The following is a 27,258-nucleotide window of genomic DNA, read 5'->3' as shown; positions in this document are numbered from 1 at the left end:
TATCAATTAAAAGAACATTACAGGGAGGTTAGTTTCGTTGATGAAACACTTGGCACGCTCACCTTCTGCATCCCAATCACATCTTTTGGCATATCAAACGTTTGGCACGCTTTACCTCCGAGTACGTTTGTTTCAGTTGTTTACCCTTCTTTGATTAAGCTCTTGGCACGTGTACCTGCTGCATGCATGGCATATGAAGAAAAAAACACTACCCCCTCCTCGTTTCTTTCAAGCGAGCTTGTTGGAGAGCACCATACCTCAGCAACAGCTTCCACCATCCCTGTCTTTTTGTAAGTATTGTATCAGTATTTTCAAAGGCTTTAATATACACTGTTGGCGTCTATTTTGGAGCTGATTCTTGGAAAGAAATCCCCTAACAGGGATTCAAATGGCATTCTAGGTCATGTATGATTCAAAGAAATCCCCTAACAGGGATTCAAATGGCATTCTAGGTCATGTATGATTCAGATGTGGATGGGTGAGTGATGATTCACACTATTTCTGCAAGAAATAGTGTGAATTGCAAGACTTAGAGTTTAATCTCTCAAAGAAAAGGAATTTGGATTGTTTCTTTGGCAGCATATAAAGAATGCATCGGACAATAGGAAAGGTTAAACTTTCACGGGAAGGTGACACCACAAAGAAAGTTGACCTATGGGGAGCATTTGCCCCAAACAGAGGTCGTGTCCGTGTGCAAGATGTGCTCCAAGCTCTAGAATGGGATCACGTTCATTATGTTGATGACAACGGATATGAGATTCAAATTTGTGCACACGGCCAGGGGCCATTGGAAGGCCTAAGTACTGATACATTTGAGCCAGATCAAATCCTGGTCGTGGATGGTAAAAAACTCGCTGCTGGTATGTTTACCCACTCTCTCTCTCTCTCTCTCCCCCACACACCCACACTTGCACAGACATAAACACACGCACACACGCACCCCGCGCGCGCACATGCACACACACTCCCTGTTTTTGTACTTGTCCTTGAAGTTTACTATTTGAATGAACTGCAAGCCATCTCAACGAGTTCAGCTTCTTCTGTGCTTATAAATGCATTGTGCTGCATATTAATCTTGTGTACTTTGACTTGTAATCGCAACGTCTGTATGGTTTGTTATGCTTTCTCTCCCCCCGAAAAGGAGACTTAATTACAGTACAAACGAGCTCTTGCTTTTATAGATGGTGCTCTTTGGAGCCACTGTGAGAAAAAACCAATGTGGTTCTGAACTATGTTCGAACCAGCGTTAGTCAAAGAAGAGCCTCTCCCCAAAATGCATGAATATTTGGTGTTTGTACTCAATGGTTTTGGAAGAGCTGTGGAGTTTACCTCAAATGGATCTCCAAACCTACCAAGCCATTAGGCACCCAATAACCTCCCCTGCTGCTTGAAGTGGTTTGCCAATGGAATCTCATGCAAGGAGGTCATTTGAACCATACCTTTGTTGGACAATGGCATGTAAAGCAAAATCATGAGGAGTTGCCTCATAAAAACGCTTGTGGTACAGCATCCATGAGCCATGCAATCATGTTCAATAAGAATGGCTTCTCCTAATGAGGGACGTAAGTGAGAAAATCATGAAGAATCTATTTTGGAAAAAAGGGAACAGGATTGATGATTGTGTAAAGCACTTTCAAGTTTAACTGAGTGTAGTTGTGTAGGTGGGTCCAGAAATTTAAAAAACAACTAATTGTGTCTGATCACCTATGCCCTCTTAGACGGAGGATGTCATGCACTAGCAAGGGTGTAGAGCGCAGGGAAGATGATCTAATGTTAGTGATCTCAATATAATTAAGGAGTGTTATGTCGTGTGTTTGGACATAAGGAGGCTAGTATAGAGGTCGGCCGCCGGGTTTGCTTAGTTTGAACTGGTTATAAGCGTATCTAGTTGGAACTTGGGTTTATGGCTCAATTGTGAGAGAATTCATCAGCGGAACTCTATCATGGGAGAGAGGCCTCCGAAGAGACCTAGCTTCTAGTTAGCCCACTGGCTAGCCACACAAGTGATAGTCGTGAGGACTGGGGGTGCCTGGTATGGGACTCTCAGGCCTAGAGGATGCGGGCTCTTCCATATTCAGCCAGCATATGTGCAGTCCTACAGCTGTCCCGGACTTGCATAAGTGGCCCAGAAGAGTCTTCTGCAGTGCCCTTGGATTGGGGGTACTCAGCCGACGTATGGTCTTCCTTGTCCTTGCATTGGGTAGTCATATCGCTTGTTCTCAAGCATTGTACAATAGTTCTCCAAAGAAGTAAGATAAGCAAATACTCCTCCTTGTAGGAGGGGGGAGGGGGGGGGAGGGTGGGGCTTAACTGGGTAATTGGAACCCAATCTTGTGTCGTCTACATTCTCTTCTCTCTATCTACTCTATGAATGGATGCTAAAGATCTCACCAAATAAAGGTATAAAGAAGGCCCTGTTGTGCGTTACCATGATCAAGCGTTACCATGATCAACCTCAGTGCATGTAACATCTCTCCAACCATAACATAAAGATTAGAATAAATACTATATGGAAAGTAACTCTACAACTAAAACATACAAGGTCCATAGTGTGAACCCAATTATGTGAGTTGGTGCTATAACTATACCATAACTCTAGTAAGCAAAGTGGCTGTCATACTCTCACCAACCATGATGCCAATGGCATAAGTGAGGAGGTGTCATGTTGGTGTCATCTTGGCGTGTCATCCATATCCACACTAGTTGAGCTCAATATCTCAACACTGAGTAGCTAGGAGAAGCCGATGGTCTAATCCAAAATGGTAGCAGCCACAGAAGCGATATCCCATTCCTTGACAGCAATCGCACTCAATTGAAAAGAGAAGACGACTGCCTCAACATCCTAATGGGTGGGCTAAGAGTGATGTTGAACTACACATTCCATAGGGGAACCACCATCTCAACAGAGCATCTTGTCACTACAGAGAGGCACCTGAAGAAGGTATAATCCATTGGGTGCCCCATGATTCAAGGGGGGCTAGTTAGCTCTCATTATCTTAAACCATCAACACATACATGACAGAGAAGCTCCATAGCTTTCCTTTATTGCACACCACAAAAACAACACACTACACTTGTGATAAGTTCACATTGAAATAACCTAAGTCTAATGTCCACACACTTGGCCAGCTGGACGCAGCCATTATTGTCCGCACACACACACTGCTAGACTGGTGTCCGCATGCTACCGCTATCCACCAGATTCCGATGAGCTTGCATTCTTAACACTCCTCTTAGACATAGTTTTCACCCTGCCATCATGTATCCTCAATGACACACTACCAACATGTGTAATAGGATGTTGAGTATCATCACCTGTAGCAACATAACCTTGATTTTGTGATGGCATCGTATTATCAAACCACTCTCCATGACATGTCATGTGGTTTAATGCACTTGAATCCATATACCATGTGTCATCACTCTCTTTGCAAGATATCATAGTACCCATCACATACTTCATGGCAAACAAATGATCTGTATGTCCTTCATTGCTAGATGATGCATAATTTCCATGTTGTACTCTACCACCATGAACATCATTTTGCTTTTTGTAGCAATCTCTAGCCATGTGTTCAAGTTTGCCACAATAATGACACTCAATGCCGCGCATATTTTATTGTTGTGGTTGCCAACGACCTCTACCACGAGATCCAAGCCTCCCTCTAGCATGAGAGTAAAAACCTCTACCACCACGTGCACCAAATGATGGCTGTGAATCTTGTTGTTGTTGTGGTGGCCTATCATGGCAACCACGTCGACCTGTACGTCCTCTCGAACTAGATCTCCCCCTTCCTCTAGCATCTCTACGAGTGTAGAATGCTTGGGCCCTTGCATGTTCACTGGTACTAGATGAGGTACCAAAACTAAGTTTCATCTCCTCCATAATAAGCAACGAGATCAACTCATCAAAATCTAGGGAGTCTCCACCTGTAACCCTGATAGAGGTTTCAAATGCTTTGTAATCCTTGCCCACACCATTCAATGTAATGGCAACCAAGTTATCATCTTCCATGGGGGCACCAATAGAAGCAAGTGCATCAGCACATTTTTTAATCTCCTGCACATAATCATTTATGCTCCTGTTGTTTCAAACCACACCATGTATCTTTTTTTTCTATTGCATCTTCTTTGGTTGTGTAGTCGTATCATACATCTTCACTAATGTATCCTATGCATCCTTGTGTCCTGAATATGGCATAACATGGTATTTGTCACACAAATTGAGAAATAATACAGCACTTTGAAAGCATTCCTATGTGCTGTAAGTTGGGCGGGTGTTGCATTCACTGGGGGAACCCTTGGCTCCGTCTCCTCATCTATCAACAAGTTCCAAAGTCCTTTGCCTTTAAGAAAGTTTGTCATGCAGTACTTCCAAATCCAAAAGTTGTCTATCAAGCTTTTTCTCAACAATCGTGTCTGGACTATCACTCATTTTGCTATGCACAATGTTTATTGAGTAATGCAAATAATAAACTCAAACACACATACATACATGTACTTCGTCAAACCAATGCTGTCCCCACATTCCACAGTTTTTATGGTGACAAAATTCAAGACTCGAAACCACTGTTTACAGAAGCTGAAAATAACTTGGCGCTGCTCACAAAATCTGAGAAACATCTCCAAAACAGTCCTCCACTTTCCGAAACACTCCAATGAACTCACACTTTGCATATAAGTTCACCCAAGTAGCATTTGAGCTCAACCATAGTTTTTTTCCCACACGTCCGCTGGGAATTCCGGACGTCCGCCCGCTTACGGAATGTTTTTCCATACAATGCCCTAAAAATTGGGGATTTCCAAAAAAATTTGCTGCCGATTTAACGTGCGTCGCATTCCGTGTTGTTGCACCGCGCAGCTATACCCGACCGTGTTGAGGCCCCCAAGCAAATCAAACTTCGAAGTTCGAAGCGGCAGCCGGGTAAGAAAATGTACAAGCTTTTTTGAATTTTCCCCACGATTGTACCATGTAGCCTATGTTCTATGCTTTTTTCTTGCTTGCGCCTCCCTTAGGCTACCTCCTTTTTTCTGCCTGCGCCTCCCTTTACAGCCTATGCCCCTCTTTTTTTATGCCTACGCCCCCCCCCCCCCTTCCCCTTCTCGTGAGAGTCGAGACTTCAAGACTTCAAGATTGTCTTCTCCCCCCTTTTTCTAACTTTAGTTGTGTTACGTGTGTCCACTGCCTTCCCCTTGGGCCCTGAGCTCTCTTCATAGTACATACTTCAAGAGTCAAGACTCGTCACACTGAAGTTTGTTGAATGTTCAATTTTCTGTCCAATGTCCGCCTCTTCAACCTCTGGCTCTAATGAAGTTCTGTCTAAATCGCCCTTTTTACAGATGGGACGATCCAAGCGTCCGGAGTGGCAATATGTGACCCAAGTGATGGCCCTTGGGCAATTCACCTATAAATGCAATTATTACCCTCATCAATTGGATGGAGGCCCGCTATGCATTCGAGCACACATGTTGGGCTTCGTTTGCAGGTGTGGGGCCTTGCGTAAATGTATCAGATGAGGTTAAAGATGTTTGCAGGAGGTTGCATGCAAACAGTCGTAGCAATGTTCATGGGCCAAGAGGCTTTTGTGGATGCTTTGGTGGATGATTTGGGTGGAGATGTATCTTAGGGTGCAGGGTCCACATCAATTGGCACACAGGGAAGTACACAAGTCAGCGGTAGTACAAATGTTGGGTCATCATGTAAGAAGAGAAAGATGTCTAAAGGGAAGGGGGATTTGGCAAATGCATGGAATGTACAAGTACGAAAGCAAGCAACCGTTGCAATGCGCAGATTCTTTTATGCAAAGGACATTCCCCATTGGAAAGTGAGAGTCCTTACTTTTTAAAGATGGTGAAGGCAATTGGACATGTCGGTCCTTCTTATGTGCCTCCATCTTACCTTTGCTTGCGCACCACTGAGTTAGTGGATGAGGTCAAATGCATTGATCATGAGATCATGGGTGTGTGTGAGAAATGGAAAAAATATGGATGTACCATTGTTTCTGATGGATGGTCAGACACTAGGCGCAGGCCTATCATAAATTTTCTTGCGTGCTCCATTCATGGCACTGTATTCTTGAAATCTGTGGACACATTTGGGGAGTTCAAGTCTGGGGAGTTTATTTTCCAGCATTTAAAGCAGATTATTATTGAGACTGGCCCAGCAAATGTTGTGCAGGTATGCATGGATAACGCATCATCGAACTGCGCTCGAGCTTGGGAATCGGTTGAACAGGAGTGGCCGACCATTTTCTACACTAGATGTGCATGCCATTGCTTAGACCTCTTGTTTGAGGACATTGGCAAAATTTCTTGGGTTGCGAAAGTGCTAAACCAAGTAACTCAAGTTGTCACATTTGTCACAAGGAAGTCCACAGTGTTGGCATTGTTTAGAAAACTCAGCAAGGACTTGGTGAAGCCTTCTGCAACTTGGTTTGCATACTTTTTTATTATGTTGGTTACTCTCTTGGATGAGAGATGTATGCAGGATGTACGCAAGCTGATGATTGATGATAAATTTGTAAAAATGAAGGCATCAAAGACCCCTCAGGCAATCGAAGTGTCAAACATTGTGTTCTTTGCATCTTTTTGGCAAGAGGCAAGAACCATTGTCAAGATATGCACTCCCATTTTGAAGATTCTCTGCTTGGTTGACAGGGAAGGAGCCACCATGGGCCTCATGTATGATCTTCCAGATCGTATGGTAGAGCAAGTGCAAAACATGCAAGGCATTGAGGCCAATAAGATGAAAGAGATCGAAGACCTATGCACTGGTAGATGGGAAATGATACACACACCATTGCATGTTGTGGGCTATATCTTGCACCCTGTATGGAAAGGAAAAGAGCAAGATAGTGACTCAAAGGTGCATGATGGATGGATGACATTGTTGGAAAAATACACTAAGGGTGATTTGGCCTTGCAAGGAGATCTTATTGATGAGATGGACAAGTATAAGCGAGAAAGCAGCACATTTGCTCGTCCCATTGCAAAAGATGAGAAAAGAATGCAAGAGGGTGTGAAATGGTGAGAGACATTTGGAGCTTGCATACCCAAATTACAAGCTCTTGCACTTAGGGTGCTTTCTCAAGGCACATGTGCCTCCCCATGTGAAAGAAATTGGAGCACATTTTCTCTCATTCATACTAAGAGAAGAAACAGACTTCTCCCTTCTCATGCGGAGAAGCTTGTTTTTGTTGGAATTAGGGTTGCAGGAATGCACACACAACTTCAAGAAGATGAGGAAGCTTGAGCACAACACAGTAGTGTATTATGAGTGCCAAAAATGAAAGATAACAAGCCCTAGAAGATAATGGGCGTATATACAATGCACGGGGGAAAAAACCTCCTAGTGAGGGAAAAAGTGCCCCGGCGGTCCTAAGTGTGTTCACACACATCACTACTATAATATGGTAACAAATCCCCCCTGGAGTGATGCGGTGAACAAGAGCTAGCACTCATGTATAGGGAAGTGTCTAGCTATGTGGACGAATCCACAAAAGGGAGTAAGCCCAAAGCTTTGCGAAAAGCTTCGAACTTCTCACGAGGCAGAGCCTTTGTGAAAAGGTCTGCAAGGTTATCCTGTGTTGGCACATAAGCCAAACTGATCTCTCCTGCAGAGAGTCTCTCCCTGACATAATGGTAGTGCACCTCAATGTGCTTCGTACGAGCATGGAACACTGGGTTCCGCGCAACTGCCAATGCGCTCTGACTGTCAGTGAAGATGGTGGTGGCAGATGGCTGCCCAACACCCAAATCAGCCATAAGGCGTCTGAGCCACACACACTCAACCGTAGCTGTGAAAGCTGCCCTGTACTCAGCTTCACAACTAGAAGTGGCCACAGTAGGCTGCTTCTTGCTCAACCATGATATGCATGAGCTTCCAAGCATGAAGCAAAAACCACTCGTGGACACGCGTGTGTCATAACAACCAGCCCAGTCAGAATCTGAAAAAACATGTAAATCTGGCGGCAATGATCCCCCCTTGGGATAAAACAACCCAAGATGCCGAGTACCACTCAAATAGCGAAAGATACGCTTCACTGCCTGCCAATGCTTAATGCCTGGGCTATGCATAAATCTGCTCACCTGTGAGACTGCAAACTGAATGTCTGGCCTCGTAATGCATACATAAATGAGGCAACCAACAGCTGTCTGATAGAGTGTGACATCAAAGTGATCTCCAGCATCATGAAGACTCAACTTCAAACCTGTCTCCATTGGAGTAGCAATAGGCTTGCAGTCTTCAAGGCCAAATCTCCGCAACAATGTTTCAATATACTTTGTCTGACACAAAGCAATACCTCCATCACACTGCTTAAATTGTATCCCCAAATAATGATGCAAATGCCCCAAATCTGACATCTCAAAAGAGGCATTCAAATCAGCCTTAAAATCAGCAATATGACTCTCATTTGGTCCTGTGAGCAGCATGTCATCGACATAGAGAGCAATGATTAGATGTACACCATCCACACGTTTAACATACAAAGTGCTTTCTGTTGGACTATTCTGAAACCCATGTGCAGTCAAATATGCATGTATTTTTTCATACCAAGCTCGTGGAGCTTGCTTTAAACCATATAAAGCCTTTTTTAACCTGCACACTTTGTTTTCCTGCCCTCTTTGAACAAAACCACGAGGCTGCGATACATACACCTCCTCATGCAAATCTCCATTTAAGAACGCAGTCTTTATGTCCAGCTGATGTACATTCCAACCATTATGAGCTGCTAATGCACAGATGCTACGAACAGTGGTCATACGACATGTGGGAGCAAAAGTCTCATCAAAATCAATGCCCTTCTCTTGAGCATAACCTTTTGCAACAAGCCTAGCCTTATGGCGATCCACTGTGCCATCAGGCTTACGCTTCAATTTGTATACCCACTTAGTGCCAATGGCCTTCTTGCCAGGGGGCAAGTCACATAAAGACCATGTACTATTCTTCATAATAGCATCGTATTCTGCTTGCATAGCAGCCATCCAATTTTCTGAACTTTGTGCCTCATCAAATGAAACAGGCTCACTTTCATCGCACATACTAGAAACAGCCAATGCATAACAATCTGACGCATAAGAGGCACCATGAGAGCCAGAACGAGTGCGACTAGACAAAGGGGCATCCAACTTGCTGTCACGCAAAGTCTGCACCAGCCATCTAGGCATGTTCCTAGAGCCCTCAATCTCTTGTCTCTCATCCTCAAGTGCATCATGCACATCTGCATCAGATATAGGCTGATCTGTGCCATCATTTAAAACCTGCATAGGCTGAAAAACTGCCTCATGAGGTATTGCACTTGACTGTGCACCACTGAAAAGAGGCAACAATGTATCATAGACATCACGTGAGCTGATATCTGTCTCCTTAGTACATGAAACCAAGGGCTGAACTGCATCTTCCACAAATACAACATCACGGCTAACCAAAATGCGCTTTGTCTGTGGATGATACAAACGATAGCCTTTGCTCTCAGCACTATATCCAACAAAAATACATTTGACAGCTTTGTCATCCAATTTTCTGCGATGTTGCACAGGCACTAATGCATATGCCAGGCAACCAAAAACACGTAAATGGCCAACAGATGGCTTGCGGCTATGCCAAGCCTCATATGGAGTGACAACCTGTAATGCTTTGGTGGGACACCTGTTTAGTACATAAGTGGCACACATGACAGCCTCAAGCCAAAAACCATGTGGCAGACTTTGACTCTTAACCATACATCTTGCCATTTCCATGAGAGACCTGTTTTTTCTCTCAGCCACACCATTTTGCTGTGGTGTATACGGCACTGTACATTGGTGTTTTATCCCACGCTCAGCCAGAAATGCATTAAATTCTGAAGACATATACTCCCCCCCTCGATCTGAACGGAGGGTGCCCATCTTACTTTCTGACACATTTTCAGCCATAACCAAAAACTGTTTGAAGCTCAAAAACACTTCGGACTTTGCCTTCAAAGGATATACCCATGCATGCCTGGTAAAATCATCAATGAAAGTCACGAAGTAAAGGTAGTTTCCAAATGATGGAGTTTGCATGGGACCACAAACATCACTGTGAACAAGCTGCAATCTGCGTTCAGCTCTCACTGATCCATCTTTGGGAAAGGAAGCACGCTGCATTTTACCCAATATGCAGCCCTCACAAACATGCTTGACAGGTGCCTCAAGCTTAGGCAAAGAAGACACCATTTCAGATTTCTGCAGGCGCAGCAAACTTGCAAAATTCAGATGACCAAAACGTGCATGTCACAGTTTTGCATTTGAAATAGCCTGCGTATCCATAATAGCACATGCTGAATCCTCTACACATTTGCCATCCATGTTGAGCTTATACAGCCCTCGACATAGTGAACCAGATGCTACAATGATGTCACCACAAGAGAGATCATGAACAGTACATCTGTCATCCACAAATTTTACAACCAAACCTGTTTTGGCAAATGCGGAGACTGACAGCAGATTCTTTTTGATCCCTGGCACATACAATGCATCAAAAAGTGTAAAGGTGTTGCCATTTGCAACATTCAGCACAATCTGTCCAACTCCTTCAACGGGATAAGAGGAGTTATTGGCACAAGTGACAGTATTCCCTGTGGGAGCAGACTCAAGGAAAGTGAATAAACTACGCTGCGAGGTGATATGCTTAGTGGCACCACTGTCAAAGTACCATACATCTGAATCTACTGCAGACATACATGTGTCATGCAAAGATGGGTCATAACTGCACTGCGCATTGAATGCCCATTCTGTATCTAGCACAACATTAGCAGATTCATTGTTAGAAGGAGAGGCATCTGCAACAGCCATACCAGCCTCTTTCTTCTTAGCCTCTTTCGCAGCCAGCTTAGGACAAGCTTTGATGACATGATCATTTCCCTTACAGTACTTGCAAAATGTCTTCTGTTTGTCACCCTTCTTCTCATCTTTGTCTTCCTTCTTTGGTTGCGCAGCATTTGCAGATTTCTGCTTACTAGAAGAAAAGCCAGCTTTACCTTTCCCGCTTCTCTGACTAGCAACGAAAGCTTGATCTGCGACACGCATAATATTCCTGTTTTGCCTTGACTGGTCTTCTTGCAGCAAAACAGAAACTAACTCCTCAAATGATAAGGCATTGGGATTGCCTTTCATCATCAAGCGAAGAGTGGAAGCAAAACCCTGATAAGAATCTGGTAGACCATTCAAAACAGTCTGCACAAGTGAACTGTCTGACAGGATTTCATCTGCAGAAATGAGCTGCTCTTTGAAATCCTTGATCTTTGTCAAAAAGCTATCCATAGAATCACCTTCGTTCATATGCTCACTCTCCAACTGTTTTCGGAGGTAAGCAACACGAGCCTCATTTCTTGCCTGATACAATGTGGCAAGTACATCCCAAGCATCCTTAGAAGTCCTGCAGGAGCGAATATGTGGGATAATGGTACGTTTGACAGACAGCGCAATCAAGGCATGAGCCTGCGCATCTCTACCATCCCAACGAATCTGCTCTGCTGAAAGTGGTGGTTCTCGAACAGCTGCTACAGCACTTGTGCCTGCACCATCATCAACAGTACCTGTTTCTGATGTGTTTGCAGCATTCCCAGCCACAATAGGACGTGCATCAATACCCTGCACAATGTTCCATAACCCCTTTGCTACCAATACATGTCGCATCATATATGCCCACAATGGATAGTTGGTGCCATCCAACTTATCCTCAGCAGCCAACATGCGGAATACATCATTGTTGTCAGCCATGGCCAATGACTGTACTACTAGATGTAAATGCTGTCTGCAAGAGGTAAACCTGTATAAAATCGACCTGTGCTATGTAGCACAGCCCAAAACAGACGAATGGGCACCTGTCCTGCAGATTTTAATCTTGACAGAAAATCTGCACAGTAGGACGATTTTTCCTGCGCAGTACTTGGAATGCAAAAACGGAGGGCGAAATGACTTCAGATCAAAATTCTGAAACGAACCTGCAGACGCTCGTGAAACCTCGTCGCAATCGGAGGAGATGAAGCGGCAGGTGCCGGTGATGCTGCCCGGGAGGAGGAAGCCTGCTCTGATACCAATTGTTGGAATTAGGGTTGCAGGAATGCACACACAACTTCAAGAAGATGAGGAAGCTTGAGCACAACACAGTAGTGTATTATGAGTGCCAAAAATGAAAGATAACAAGCCCTAGAAGATAATGGGCGTATATACAATGCACGGGGGAAAAAACCTCCTAGTGAGGGAAAAAGTGCCCCGGCGGTCCTAAGTGTGTTCACACACATCACTACTATAATATGGTAACAGTTTTCATACACAAACTTGACTCATCTCCAAGATCAAAGAAAGAGGCTATAAGAGAATGGAGATCACATTGGATATACTTGACAAAGAAAAAGATGAGGAGCGCTTGATTGCCTTGCCAGATTTGCAAGAGGCTATTGCAGAGGCAGATGAGGCTTTGGAGCCTCTTTTGATTGCTCCACCCTCTGCAGATGGCTAGCCATCCTCTAGCCATGTTGGGACATCATGCTTAGTTGCTACTGAGGCTTATGAGTTTGATGATGATGAGGAGGAGGAGGAGGAGTTTGCAGATGAGAATGAGGAGCCCATTGATCATGCTGAGGATGAGGGGAGCTTTGATGAGGCTTAGGACTACTTAGTATTCTTTCACTCTCTACTTATGTTTTGTCTACTTCCTACTTATGTTTTTCTTCACTGCTACACAGGAGTCAGTCTACAAGTTTTGCGGCTTGCCCATTGAGCAATGAGCACTCCATCATCCATGTTTTTGCTCGTTTTATTTAGTTTCTTGAAGCTTGGACCTCCTCATGTTTGTCCAGACTCCACATTGCACAACCTACAGGCTACAGGTAATAGATTTTGGCATTTGCCCACTCCACACTCCCGAGTCCCTACTTATATAACATGTTACATGGTGGCCCATGGTTTGGAGTTTGGATTCTGGCTCTACATCATTTATGTTTTTTCTAATCCCAAAATCTTTGCAGTTTCAACTTTCAAGTTTCTTTGGTTTTTTGTATCATATGTAGCATGTTTTTCCTTAAATTTAGGGTGTTGTATGGTATCTGATGTATGGAATTTCTTGGGGGTTTGAACCGTACTTTTTTTCGTACTTTCATACCCGTATGTCACATGCATCCCGCACTTGGATCCCACGTAGACATTTCTGTACAGAAGGTGCAGGACCTGGGATGGTGAACTGGTCCCATGTGAGCCCAGTCCGGGACGAGTCAGCCAGGGATCCATCTCAGATGTCCGAGGTCAGGTGTGCATTGTCCTTCGTTTTTCAGAAAGCAGGCGATTTCGAGCACTGCGGTTAAGTCATCGATTCTCTGCAGAACTCTGTTTTAAGAACTGCAGGAAGACAGATTGGCTGTGCAGACACTGTGGGTGCTGCAAAGAGGTCAACAGTTGCCATTGGGTGTATGTATGCACATTGAAGTCACTGGTTGTGACATTTGAGAGTACCACAGTACCGCTGCAGGAAATACAGCAGTTTGTGCAGAACAAACCAGAGTGCTGTTTCTAGTAAAATTGTGTGTTTGGCAAGATGTCAAATGATGGGATAACCCAAATTGTGGCTGAGAAGCTAGATAAGAATAACTTCCATGCTTGGAGGTTCAGGTTGACGAATTTCCTAATGGGAAAGGGCTATTGGGACTGCATAGAAGGTGAGCATGAAGAGGCACTGGAGATACCGGACATAAATCCGACTGCTGCAGATGTGAAAGAGTTTAAAGACTGGAACCAAGGAGCCAGGAAAGTTATGTATTGACTCTCTATTAGTATACAGGACACTATGATTGGGCACATTCAAGATGCCAAGTCTCCCAAGGAGGCGTGGGACACCTTGGTAAAGCTCTATGAAACAAATACCAAGGCACGTAAGATACAGTTGAAGAATGAACTTCATACTGTGGAGAAAAAGAGCATGTCTGTGAATGACTATGCGTTGAAGATAAAGGGTATTGTGGAATCCCTTGCATCTATTGGTGTGTAAGTAGATGATGATGATAAGATGGAGGTCTGTCTACGTGGTCTCGGGCCACAATACAAGGCGTTCAAGACGTCTATTCAGACTCGGGAAAACATTCCCAACTTTACAGATTTGGTGTCTATGCTGATTATAGAAGAGAAGAGCTTGGGTGAAGACCAACAGTCTTCACAAAACAAAAACAGTTCAGAGCAACAGGTCTTCTACACAAGTTCAGGAAGAGGACGAGGTAGAGGAGGCTGTGGACGCGGTCAAGGAGGTGGCCGAACAGGTAATCAGAATTATGGACAGCAGCAACAGCAACAACAGTCCCAGAATACACAACAACAACAACAACAATACGCAGGTGGAAGAGGAAAATTCAGAGGTAGGGGGAGTCAAAGAAGCCGTGGAAATTGGCAAAGGGAGTATATTGATGCACGTGAATGCTATTATTGTGGTAAGCCTGGACATGTGCAGGCAGAATGTTATAAGCAGGCTGACATGCAAAATGGGAAAGTGCAGCGGCGGAGAAGCAAGCTCTCCGAACTTGCTCGCTGAAGCTCCCGCCCCCCTCCCTGCTCGCGCTACCTGCACACCTGCGCCCCCCGCCTACCTGCCTGTTCTTTCTTCGCGCCCCCCCCTCATTCCTCGCGCCTCCCCTTGCCCCCCCCGCCTGCCTTCGCTACTGCGCCTCCTTTTGCTCCCCCCCCCCGGCCTGTCTTCGCTGCTGCGCCCCCCTCCCTCGCTGCATTGCCCGCCGCCCCTCCTCGCCTTCGCGCCCCCCCCCCCTTCTTTCACGCCCACCTTCACTCTGCAGTGCCCCGCCCCCCCCCCCCCCCTTCCGCCAGCTCTTTCTCCACTCCTCCCCTCTTGCGCGCAGCTCCCGTCCCCCCCCCCCCCCCCCCTGGGTTTTTCCTTAACCGCTTCACCCCCCCTCCTTTTTCTTGCTAACTTCCGCCCCCAGGGGGGTTTTTTCATTTTTCTTCGGCCGTCGTCTTCCGTCTTTCTGTGTGCAGCTCGGTTCTTGCAGGATCTCCGCTTTCGCCTCGCCTTCACCATAGCTTCAGACTCTGATGGAGGCTCCTCCCGCCCCGCCTCAGAGGGACTCATTCGCAGCCCCCTCGCCCGCCCCTGAGGACACCCCCATCAGGCTTTCTCTTTCGCCGGAAGAGGAAGCGAGCCTCACCGCAGAGGTGGAACGCCTCCAGGCTCATTCCACCATCTGCCGTATAGTCGGCACTCGCCCCAGCAGAGGGGAGATCCGAGATCTTCTCCAAGCCTGCCTTCTTGCAGATGTGGGCAAGATCCTGGACGTACAACTACTGGGCCGTGGACATTACCAGATCGAGTTCAAGACCGCCCAGAGTGTGGCCAAGGTAAGGCCTTGAGTCCCCTTGACATCAGGGGTGCTCGGGCTTTCTTCAGACCTTGGCAGCATGGCTTTGACCCAGCAGGCTGAGCAGGGAGAGCGCCTTTTTCATGTTACAGTTTGCTTCCCTGGACTCCGCCGGGAGTATCTTCCGCTCCTCTCTAGGCTAGGAGCACTGGTGGGCTCGGTACTAGAGACTGATCCCACAGCAGCTTCAGTGGTGGCCAGAGCAGCTGGGCTACCTTCGGTCAGAGTTTTGGTGTCTGACATCTCCTCCCTTCCTAAGGTCATTCAGCTACCTAGGATAGGGGGGGGGATGGATTGATCAGAGAGTGGAGTTCTCGGGGCTCCCGAACCAGTGCTTCATTTGCAAGCAGGTCGGTCATCTGGCCAAGGCCTGCCCTCGCAGGAGACCCCGACCCTCACCACAGCAGCAGGCCCCAGATGGCCCGCCTACAGATGCGGCTCGGCAGGCTGCCTGCGGGACACCTGCTCAGGACAGAGACCTCGGAGTGGCAGCCTGGACAGGGGCGCCACCGAGGGAGACAGCCGCAGCAGCACGCTCAGAGACCGCTGCAGCACAGCAGCCACAGTCTCAGCCTCACTGGGTTCATGTGAGGAACAGCTTTGCTCCTCTCCAGGAGGAGACCCCTGCGGCAACGACCGAGGACCAAGAGATGCCAGCACCCCCTCCTTCACCCCCCCCACCCCCACCGCCTCGCTGCCACCTTCGCCTCCTCCCGTCCCCGCTCCGGTTTCGGCAGCGGCTCCCTCTCCACCCCCCTCGCCCCCCCCTCCTCCCCCCCCCGCCCGCCTCACCTTCCCGAGAGGCCCTGGCAGTCCCCTGGCGTTCACCTGCAGTCCGGAGGGCGCTGAGCACCGACCTCGCTCGAGCACCACAGAGGAGACCTACCATGCCGATTCGGGCTTCACGGATATCATCTATCCGCAGTCGGCTGAGTCGCCTCGGCATTAGACAGCGCTCGGAGGCTTTTGATTACGCCTTCACACGGCTTTTTGGAGCAGAGGGCCCCCATGAGCCAGCACCCATCCGAGTTCACGTAGTGATACCTCCGGCCCGCGGGGAGGAGGCACTTGATTCAGCGGTGGCCTTCTCATTCCCTCTATGTGGCCCTTGCGACCGGGAGTGGGGCGACCGGGAGTGGACTCTAGAGCTCGCTCTTAGCACTTTGAAGACTCAGGCAGTTGAGTTTTCTCATCATGTGAGCGATCTGGAGGTGACAGATGTGATAGGCCGACTATGGGAGTTGGCTCATTTTTTCTTGGATCCCGGGAGTGTGGATGCCTCAGGGATTCGTCATTTGGTTGTTCGCATAGTGGCAGACTTAGCACGCGACCCTGGATATGTATGTATACACGAGGTTGCTCTGTCAGAGCGGGGGGCAGTCGCCATGGGCCACAGCCACTGGCGCCGCCTGATCCGTGATTCTTGCAGTACACCGGGTGGGCAGATTCGCAGCCACTCGGATGGGGACTACTCTCCATCCAAGCCGCTTGCGAAGGCCCGCCGTACGGCTGAGACAGCATCCACCTCAGCAGGTCATCCATGAGGACCATCTCATGGAATGTACAGGGCCTCGGCGGAGCACATTTTATACGCTATCGTGATTGCTTGAGGCAGGAGCTTCAGAGATGCTTGGTTGGTGGCAGCATTGATATTTTGATGATGCAGGAGCACCACTTGGGTGAGAGCAGGATCCGGAGATATGGTTCGGTGATGCCTGGTAGATGGGACACCTTTTGGTCTGCAGGGTTTGGTCCTTTGGGTGGACAGGGAGGAGTATGCATGGTCATTGCAGATGTATGGCGGCAGGCCATTGTGGATCGAGGGATCATTGTGCCTGGTAGAGCACAGTATGTCATTCTGAGGATGCATGATGAGCTATTGGGCGTGCTCAACGCCTATGCGCCCAATCATGCTAGTGCCAGAGCAGAGTTCTGGACCCAGGTTACGGATGCATTGCCAGAGGCCGCACATTGGTGTGTCGGGGGAGACTTCAACATGCTTGAGGACCCGGCCGATAGGGTGGGAGGTAGTCATGTTACAGTGCACGGCACGGAGCTTGCAGCTTGGGACCGGTTTTGCATGTCATTGAGGATCATTGATGCATGGCAGCATGGGGCCTTCTCCCGCTCTCAGGACAGTCTTAGTTTCTCTCGGTCGGATCGCCGGCAGGGAGGGACTAATCTATCACGGATTGATCGCTTTTATGTGGGCGACTGGTTAGGGGAGCGAGGGGGCTCCGTCGGCATTCTCGTTGGCACTTCATTTTCAGATCATTCGCCAGTTATCTTGACATTGGAGGAGAGGACACAGGAGCCCAGCTTGCAGTTGAGGATCCCAGAGAGGGTACTTACAGATCCCAGTCTCGCGGAGGACATTGAGAGGATCTGGCATGATAGTCAGTGCTCTGACCAGGATGCAGCAGGCCAGTGTGCCCAGGGACTCATCGAGCTTAGCTCTTTTTTGCACGCTGCAGCTTTGACACGGCTGGGAGAGATTCGCGAGCGGGAGCATTGGCTGAGACGCAGCCTTGCTTCGCTACAGCGCCTTCAGGAGCAGCAGCCTGCATGTGAGTGGGTGGCGTCACAGCTGAGCCAGGCACGCCAGGAGGTTAGAGAGGCAGAGGAGCAGAGACATGAGTTTTACTATCGTCGTCAGGCCTCTCAGTGGACGCAGCTTGGTGATAGAGTGACTGGGGAGTTTTCTGAGATCACTGGACCCCGCCATGCTCGAGCAGGAGTCTGTCAGCTTGGTAGACCGGATGGATCGGTAGCTACTGAGCCCGGGGAGATCAGAGCCATTGCCACTGCATTCTATAGAGACATGCTTTCAGCGAAGCCAGCCACTGAGGATCGAGATGCTTGCAGACAGACTGTGTGGGCCCATGTGCAGAGGAGGGTCACAGATCGTATGCGTACAGTTCTTGGTGCGCCTCTTTCAGAGATTGAGCTTGCCGAGGCCTTGAGGGTCCTGCCGCAACATAGTTGCCCAGGGGAGGACGGACTGACGCCGACCTTTTTTATGCGCTATTGGGACCTTTTGGGGCCAGGCCTCCGCAGGGGCTTTCAGTATGTTTTGGACACTGGGGTGATGCCACAGAGCTTTTCAGAGGGCTTGATCTTTCTTATCCCCAAGGGGGAGGGAGTATCAGATGATATTCGGCATTGGAGGCCTATTACGATCCTCAATATTGTCTACAAGGTCTTAGCAAAGGCCTTGAGTTTGAGGATCCAACCCTTCCTGGGGGAGTTGATTCATGCTACCCAGACAGGATTCGTCAAGGAGCGCAGTATCCTTGACAACATCTTTACTTTCTGGGAGGCGACGACCCGAGCTAGATTTCTTGGCGAGGACTTGGTCGTGATGCTTCTCGATTTTGAGAAGGCATACGATAGAGTTGATTGGGGTTTCTTAGAGGGCACTATGCTTCGACTGGGCTTTGAGCCAGGATGGATCAGAGGGGTGGCGGCTCTGTATTCCACAGCTCGTAGCCAGGTGTTGATTGCAGGAGGACGGGGGCCGAGTTTTGAGCTGACCAGATCAGTCCGTCAGGGGTGTCCCCTCACCCCTTTTCTTTTTCTCTTCTTTGTGGAGGCTATGAGCATGTATTTGACGGCAGAGGAGGTTGGTTTGAGAGGACTCCAACTCCCAGTCAGGGGGGAGGACCTGCTCGATATGCTGAGTTTGCAGACGACACGGGCTTATTTTTGCATGGCCAAGAGGCCAATCTTCTGTGGGCAGAGCAGTCGCTCCAGGTTTTTAGTGCAGCTTCGGGAGCATTGATCAATTGGCGCAAGACAGTGGCCTTTTGGATCAGTAGTGCTCCCACTCCGGCATGGAGCTCGGACCCCGGTTTTAGATGGATTTCTCCTGGCACAACAGTGCGGTATTTGGGATGCCAGATTGGACTAGATTTGTCACCTGAGCAGCAGATTGCCCCGCTTCTTCTGAGTATTCGGAAGAAGCTTTTGTATTGGAGTACAGCTCGACTATCCTTGGCTGGGAGGGTGGTGGTGGCAAATCAGGTGCTGTTAGCGACCATGTGGTACATTACGTCTTACTGGATCTTCTCGAGCTCTTGCATCAGCCAGGTACAGAGGCTGATCAGGAACTTTCTTTGGTCTGGGCGGGACGGTCAGCCAGCCCAGGCAAAGGTTGCATGGGCAGTTATTACACTTCCGCTGGCTCAGGGAGGCTTGGGCATTATAGATCCAGTCCATCAGAGTAGAGCCTTATTGGGGAAGCTTATTGTTCGGGGGCTGCTTCTAGGCGCTGAGCCTTGGAAAGAGCTTCTCTTGCAGCGGCTGCAGGCTCGGGCTCCCCCAGCAGGGGGCACTTGGGCACCAGAGATTCGCTGGATCTTCATAGAGATGAGGAGGACAGGCTTCAGTAGAGGATGGGAGGACAGATTTGCTTTGAGCATCCTGAGAGTTTGGGAGCTGTTGAGACCGGGGCTTTCTCAGCGACCTCCTCCTTGTGTTGAGGAGCGGGCCAGACAGCCGCTCATCTGGAGCCCAGCGGTTCGCACAGAGCAGGGTCATATGCTGGGTTCTCGGCCTCGTCTAGCCTGGGGACCTTTAGCGGCAAGCCCAGCACGTAGTTTTGGAGACTGGCAGGCCTTCTGCAGTCTCCCAGAGGAGATCCAGGTGGAGAGACTGAGTCACTTCAGAGGGGGGTTGATTATGAGGGATGATATTCAGGAGGCACTCACAGAGGAGTGGTTCACGCCTTTCGAGCTAGTGGCCCCACGGTGGATGGGAGTCTTTACACAGTTGGAAATCCTGATTGCTGTCAGAGCTTGCACTGAGGATGGCAGATGCCTCTACTATGAGATTCAGGATGAGGGCAGACTTCAGAGAGTGGAGGTGGAGTCGTCTTTGGTTGCAGAGTGCACCTTTCAGAGGATACGGGTAGTGGCCGCCGCTTCTTGGAAGTGGCATATTGACCCCGACCCTGCAGATGTGCTCCCGGATTGGCGTATATGGGCATATGCAGCGCGTCCCTTGGCCCGGCTACAGTGGGACCCTGGGGAGTACGAGTGGCATGATCCTTATGCATCCCTTGAGGCCACAGAGATCACCTTTTTCCAGTATACAATTCGGCTGGGATGGCATATTTTGACGGCGAGGAGGATGGTCTCTCCAGTTGCAGCGGGGCATTGGCGGCTACAGGGACTCTCACAGGAGTTCCTGGAGGATTTTTGGGCTCGGCTCTGGGCTAGTCGACAGGCCCGCAGGATCTCGACTTTCCAGTGGCTGGTCGCCCACAGGGGCTCAGCAGTTGGCAAGTCAGGCCATCAGATTCATTAGGGACCAGCCTCGCCTGGTTCCGGCACCGGATTTCTCGTCCGCCAGCTGGACACAGGAGAGGGATTTACGATGGGAGCTCCTCAGCAGCCTCACCATCTGGTTCACCTGGAGGGCCCGCTGTTTCACGGCCTTTGAGGGGAGACTGGAGCCCCCAGCAGAGACTGTACGGGGGATTTGGCAGGAGTTGATCCACACCCTGCGAGGACAGTATGACCGTATCCGGGGCGACTCGGATGAGGCGATCTTGCGGCGATAGGCCTTTCACACCACCTGGCGCAGCGGCCCCTTCTATACCTTACACAACGGGATCCCCCCGTTGGCATTACAGGCCACCTGTTTGGCTTCTCCCCCCCCCCCCTATTGTATGATTTAGCCCCTCAGTCCTTTGTACTGATGCTTGTATTTTGCAGCACCTAGGGAGAGTCTCTCGGACTGCCTTGCTGTATTCACTGCTCTGCTTCTCTTATGAGCAGGAGAGATCTTTTGTAGCCCTACGGGCGTTTTTATATAACTAATGAAAGAATCTTTTCTCGAAAAAAAAAAATGGGAAAGTGTAGCAGAACAACTATGCATCCTCAAGCAGAAACAATGAGGATAACGAAAGGTTGTTTGTTATGCAGCATGTCGTGAATGCCATGTCTGAAAATGTTGAAGCAGCACAAAAAGATGATGTATGGTATGTGGATTCAGGTGCTTCGAACCACATGACAAGTCATGGGGAGTGGTTCAAGGAGATGAAAAACCTTGAACGACCAGGTTTTGTGGAAACAGGAGATGACACTGCTCATCCAATTGTCCATGTTGGAGATGCGTCATTGTCTATACAGATGGCAAAGTGAAGTACCTTGCAGATGTACTTCACGTTCCGAACATAACAAAGAATCTGGTTTCAGTTGGCCAGATGATTGAGCAGGGTTTACAGGTTCGGTTTAACCCTGATGGTTGTTATGTTGAAGACTTAAAGACAAGTGCAGGTTGGTTGCAAAAGGCAACAGAGTGGGCAGAATGTTTACGTTGAATGTAGACATGCTTGAAATGAGTGCTGCGATGTTTGCAAATGGTTCAGGAATTGTTGCAGACACAGACATTTGGCATAAAAGAATTGGATATGTGAATGTGCAGAGAATGAAGTCTATGCAGACTAAAGGAATTGTGATAGGGCTGCCAAAGTTTAAAGTGGAAGGTATGCAGAGAATATGTGAAGCATGCCAATTTGGAAAGCAAACAAAGCATGTATTTCCACGTAATGGATATGTGAGCAGAAATGCACTAGATGTTGTGCATTCAGATGTATGGGGTCTTACGAAGACCATGTCTATGGGAGGTTGCAGATATTATGTGACATTTATTGATGACCACACAAGGAAAGTGTGGGTATATTTCATGAAGGAGAAGAGTGAGGTGTTCACTCACTTTCAGAATTTCAGAGTTTTGGTTGAAAAGCAAACAGGGAAATATGTAAAGTGCCTAAGGTCAAATGGAGGGGGAGAGTACTTCTCCAATGAGTTCTCTGAATTTTTGAAGAAGAATGGTATTCGGAGACAGTTTACATGCAGATACACTCCGCAGCAAAATGAAGTTGCTGAGCAGAAAAACAGGCACATTGCTGAGATTGCGCGAGCATTGATGGAAGAGAAAAATATGCCGCATAGCTATTGGACTGAGGCTGTTTCTACAGCGGTATACATCATGAACAGGACTCCAACTGTAGCCATACATGATGTAACTCCAGAGAAGAGGTTTACTGGCAGAAAACCAGATTTGTCTCATCTGAAAGTCTTTGGATGCATTGCATATGTGCATGTGCCAGATGAGCTGAGAACTAAGCTGGATCCGAAAGCTGAAAAATGTATGTTTATTGTATATTCCCTTGAGCAAAAGGGATACAGGTGTTATAACCCTGCTACACGTGAGTTGAGGGTAAGCAAGGATGTTGTATTTGATGAGATGAGCAGCTAGTATGCTGTTGAAAAAGAAGCTGTTGGGGCTGATGTGAGTGGAAGTGTGGTTGCACAGAATGCAGGTCAGCAATCACAGTCTTTGAGTGGACCAGGAGAGTCCTCATCTAGTGGGTCTGTTGATAGACCATGGAGTGGCAGGCTACGTCATAATACCAGTCCTGCAAATGTGATTAGTACATCACGTAAAGGAAAAGAGAGAGTGGTTGAGTCCCTTGGTATGCCTGACATTTCTGCAGGGCATTCTCATGTTGATGGAGAGTCTAATGGCTCATATATGAGCCTTGATGAGGAGCTTGGGATCCCAGCTATGAGAACACCTGGTGTAAAGAAGGCTATGGAAGCCATGAATGAAAAGCTGCGAAGATCTGGGAGAGTGAAAAATCTTGTGCAAAGATTTACCTATGATGGTTATGTGGCACATCACTATGCATATATTGGACTATTCTATGAGACTGGGACAGAGTTATGTGTACATGGGTATACAAATGCTGATTGGGCTGGTAGTATCTCAGATAGAAGATCTACTAGTGGATTCATGTTTTCTTTGGGGAGTGCTGCTGTGACTTGGAGCAGCAAGAAGCAGCCTACGGTTGCTCTATCCAATACAGAGGCCGAGTACAGAGGAGCTGCTATGGCGGCATGTGAGGTAGCTTGGTTGAGAAAGCTACTTGCAGATTTGGGTCTATCAGTGGATAGACAAGTTGTCATTTTCTGTGACAACATTAGCAGTATACAGTTGGCCAGGAACCCAGTTTTTCATGCTCGTACGAAGCATATAGAGGTCCACTACCATTTTGTCAGAGAGAAGGTCTTGGCAGGAGACCTTGACCTTGTTTATGTCAGCACACAGGATCAGGTAGCTGACATCTTCACCAAAGCATTGGGTACAAAGAAGCTCCGCAGATTTAGAGCTTCGCTTGGTGTACATGAGATGGAGTTGAGCTCGAGGGGGAGTGTTGAGATATCGAGCTCGTCTAGTGAGGCGGTGGACACTGATGACCCGCCTGGAGGATAGGCCCCACACCTACACCACTGGCATGGTTGGTGAGATCTTGGGTGATATGCGGCCGGATGACAGGCTGTGTGACAGTTATTCTAGAGACTGGCATAGTTATAGCGCCAGCTCATTTAGTTGGGTTCACACTATAGAGAACCCGTGTATGTATTGGTTGAGTACCTTTCATATTATGTGTACTCTTATCTTGTATATGGTGTGTTGAGTGTTAAGTGAAGAAGATGAAGATATTCAGCCTCTCACCTTGTGTGTTCTCTATTAGGGTTTTGTGAGTGTGTGTGTGCTTGCAAAAGCTCAAGCTCTCTTCCCCCCTGCATCTTTTCAATGCCTGAGTGTAGGTGACAAGCTTGACCATGGTGTCAATCTAGCCTCTAGTTTGGGGGTGCTCCGGACGGAACGTTTTATGTTGAATTTCGGGGTGCCACAATACGTGGCACTCCACGGCCCCCAGCACGGGTGGTCACCTAGCCGGTGACCGCCTCGGTCTAGACCGTGGTGCAAAAGAGGTATAGACACATGTCCGTGCATTTGCTGGGATTCGAACCCAGGTCCCTGCCAAGGGAGGCGAAGCATCTATCCACTGCACCGCACGCACACTCATGATATGCACACATGTCCATAACATCTTATGGACACATGTCTACAAATGGGACCGTCACCAGCCATTGACCAGGTGACCGGGCCCGCGGGGTGCCACGTATCGTGGCACCCCGAAATTTAACAAAAGCCGGACGGAGCTATGGTTGGGTGGTGAGCCGCTGGCACCATATCTATGTTTGTGCTGTGTATTTGTCATGCAAGACTTTCTCAAGTAAGGGGGTGTTTCAATTGGTATCAGACCACTCGAGCACTTCATGCATGGGAGCTTCAGCCTCAGCTATGAGTTTCTTTATTGCTCAAAGTTGATCATTTGATCAAGCTTGGAGAGTGGCGCTTTCTGGTCTTGGGCAATCTTTTTTTGTCAACTGTGCAATAGGTGTTATTTCTATGTGCTAACGGAAGCAAATCTGAAGCTCAGGTGGCTGAATTTTCTTGCTGTTTTCTGGAAAAAAAGTGTCCTCTGGTTGCGAGGGAATGGCTGTACAAGCCAGGAAAAGTGGTTAAAAAGAGATTACGGACAATATCTAGGACTTACCAGGCAGCCTCAACAAGTGCCTTCTCTCCCATTATGGGGCCTGTTACAGGAGTTCAAAACACGGTGTTGGCAGTTGCGAGCCTACTGTTGCTACGGACACCCTGACAGCAAGTTGTTCTGTTTGGATGTGGCATTTACTGGCAAATTTAAGAACTTTACCCTTAGGAGAAAGTTGGTTCCATCTAGGTGTGGGTGGATCACCTAGGTCAGAGTTTTTCTACCTGATCCATCGACATTGTGTTGAAGGAATCTGAGCCACATATGCCATCGCAGCCGCTGTAGTGTCTGGGGTCTCAAACGAGTCCCTTGGTTCTCGGGCAAACACATCACTGAATTCCAGCTGCGAGACAATTCAAAGAAATTCTGAACCAAGAATCAAGGCAAAGATGCCCTAATGGCATTGCCCATGATAGAGGTTTCTTATTACTGGCCCTTAGTTACCAATTAGATTAAAGCATAAATATGGGAAAAGCAGGAAGTGGCACCCCTCCATGCAAGATCCAGTGTCTCTTCGCCAGTGAGGTGATAGCTCATGTGGTGAAGGTATTTTTCTAGGACCAAGAGGTCCAGGGTTCAAAACCCCCCTTGGTGCTTCCTCGGCGGCATCGCCTACGGGCGGATAATCAAGCGCCTACACGTGGTGAAAAATCAGTAACTATCATCTTGGGCCAAAGGCCAATCGAAAAAAAAGAAGAAAAAAAGATCCAGTGTCTCTTCACACAGCCCTAAACGCATTTCCCATTTGGGAAAATGGTAGAATGATGTTATGCATTCCCGGATTGCTCCATTCTGCTACATTCCCCCCGTTTTCACTTTTCCACTTATCTTTAGCGTTGTACCAAAGATATCTCCATCGCTCAAGGATGTCTCGGTTTTCTATACCACCACTCCTAGGCCCCCTGCGTGGTGTTTTCCTATTTCCATTTTCCTTGTCCCTATTTCTCATAACTATGGATTAAAGCATGGCCTGCTCGAAATCCAACCTGTAAGCATGTGCAATCCAAGATATGCCACCTGGCCTGATAGCCTTTGCATGCATCCTTTATTAGGTACTGATGGGATTATTCATGGCAAAGTCATCATGATGTCGTACGTGATGGCATGCGAGTGGAAAAAAGCACACTCATTTTGAGCTATGTTCTCACAGAGACAACAGCCACATTGAAGATCCAAAGTTTTAATTTCATTTTCATTATCCTATATTGTGGAGCAAATTGGAGATCCGACTGTCTTAAGTTTTTTGAATTGAAAGTTATATACAATATTTAGGTGTTGGGGTTTGAACGCATGTCCCCTTTTTGGGCAGTGTTGTGCAATAGCCACTCTGGCAAGGGCCACCAACATGTTACCGTCTTTTTGTTTTTTATATGTTATCAAAACAATGGTGATGCTCCCTGACAATGGACTTGCATGATTTTTTTTGCAGTAAACGAAGACCTTTTGAACACAATAGCAAACAATTTCATGAGTGGTCATGGGTTTGTGGCAGCTAAAGATACTGGTATGTGAGTAAGGTTCAGCTCTTTTTATTTCTTTCTTACTTACATTGTTCAAGTGGCTATCCCAAAAGGGGGCGTGAGTTGAAACCCTGACACCTATACATACATACATATGACACGTATACATACATACATATAACTCACTAATCATGAAAAATAAATCACATGTCCTGTAAACATGGTATGCATAACTTAGATTAGTAGCTTCGATCTTTTGCTTACATGGTTTGTCTTAATCATTTGTTAACATGGTTTAACATGATGTGCATGTCATATTAACTGGGATTAGTGGACCCTGATAGGGCAAGGGCTCGCTGAAAAAAATGTTTGTATTATCTTTTACCCATTTCTATTACATTTTGTGGGTGCAGAAATGCAAACCTCTCTCCTTGAAGAAAATGAAGATTTCTCCAAGCTTGTTGCACTCCACGGGCAAGCAATGGACACTTTGTCAGAAATGAAAGAACTCCTAGAAAGTCTTTCAAAACTTTCTGTAGTGTAATTATTAAATCAAAGGAGTGAGATGATGTCTTTTTTTGGGGGGCAGCAGTTACTGTTACACCTCCTCCTTGGCATAGCCACACAGGCAAGGGCCGATTTTAATAACTAATCAGTCTTTTATATGTGGGAAATTGCATAAGCTTTAGTGGTAATGAAACAACATTTTCTCTTATGAGAAAATTAAGTCTTGTGTAAATCTTGGTATGAGAGAACAGTTTGCATAATTGGTTTGGTTAAAGGTGTTGATAAAAGATTTGTAAATCTTAGAACAGTGAGACTACCTCGTGTAGGAGAGAGTGTAGACTACCTCCTTTAAACGCTTGTGCCATGAACATGCCTTTACAATAATCACCATGAATGTGCTTACACTTCTCCTTACCACAATTAAGAAAAGCTTCCACATCATGTGATCCATCTCCATGGAAATACACTGGTTTAAACCCTCTTACCATACCTTCACTTT

At 47.4% G+C, this 27,258-nt stretch overlaps 1 protein-coding gene and 1 pseudogene across 4 annotated transcripts; both read left to right on the top strand.

Annotated features, from left to right (window-relative positions):
* LOC147625622 (uncharacterized) lies at positions 1 to 27,018 on the top strand. Of its 4 annotated transcripts, none has more exons than XM_086817810.1 (5): positions 1 to 28; positions 186 to 290; positions 580 to 860; positions 26,222 to 26,296; positions 26,666 to 27,017. In XM_086817810.1, exons 3-5 carry the CDS (start codon positions 590 to 592, stop codon positions 26,794 to 26,796), a joined length of 477 nt encoding a protein of 158 aa, XP_086673936.1. In that variant the 5' UTR covers positions 1 to 28; positions 186 to 290; positions 580 to 589; the 3' UTR covers positions 26,797 to 27,017. The 4 variants fall into 4 exon arrangements, with proteins under 4 accessions (XP_086673936.1, XP_086673937.1, XP_086673938.1 ...); XM_086817811.1 differs by lacking the exon at positions 1 to 28 and adding an exon at positions 401 to 478 and having other exon boundaries at positions 104 to 290; positions 26,666 to 27,018; XM_086817812.1 differs by lacking the exon at positions 1 to 28 and having other exon boundaries at positions 104 to 290; positions 556 to 860; positions 26,666 to 27,018.
* LOC147625623 (uncharacterized) lies at positions 6,170 to 12,763 on the top strand (annotated as a pseudogene).
* Positions 27,019 to 27,258: the final 240 nt, after the last annotated feature.

The sequence above is a fragment of the Cibotium barometz genome, chromosome 23 (assembly GCF_041138505.1).
Source record: "Cibotium barometz isolate CiBa-2024 chromosome 23, ASM4113850v1, whole genome shotgun sequence".
NCBI classification, from domain to species: domain Eukaryota; kingdom Viridiplantae; phylum Streptophyta; class Polypodiopsida; order Cyatheales; family Cibotiaceae; genus Cibotium; species Cibotium barometz.
The sequence above is the reverse complement of the archived record's forward strand: the minus strand, read 5'-3'. Positions and strand labels throughout refer to the sequence as shown.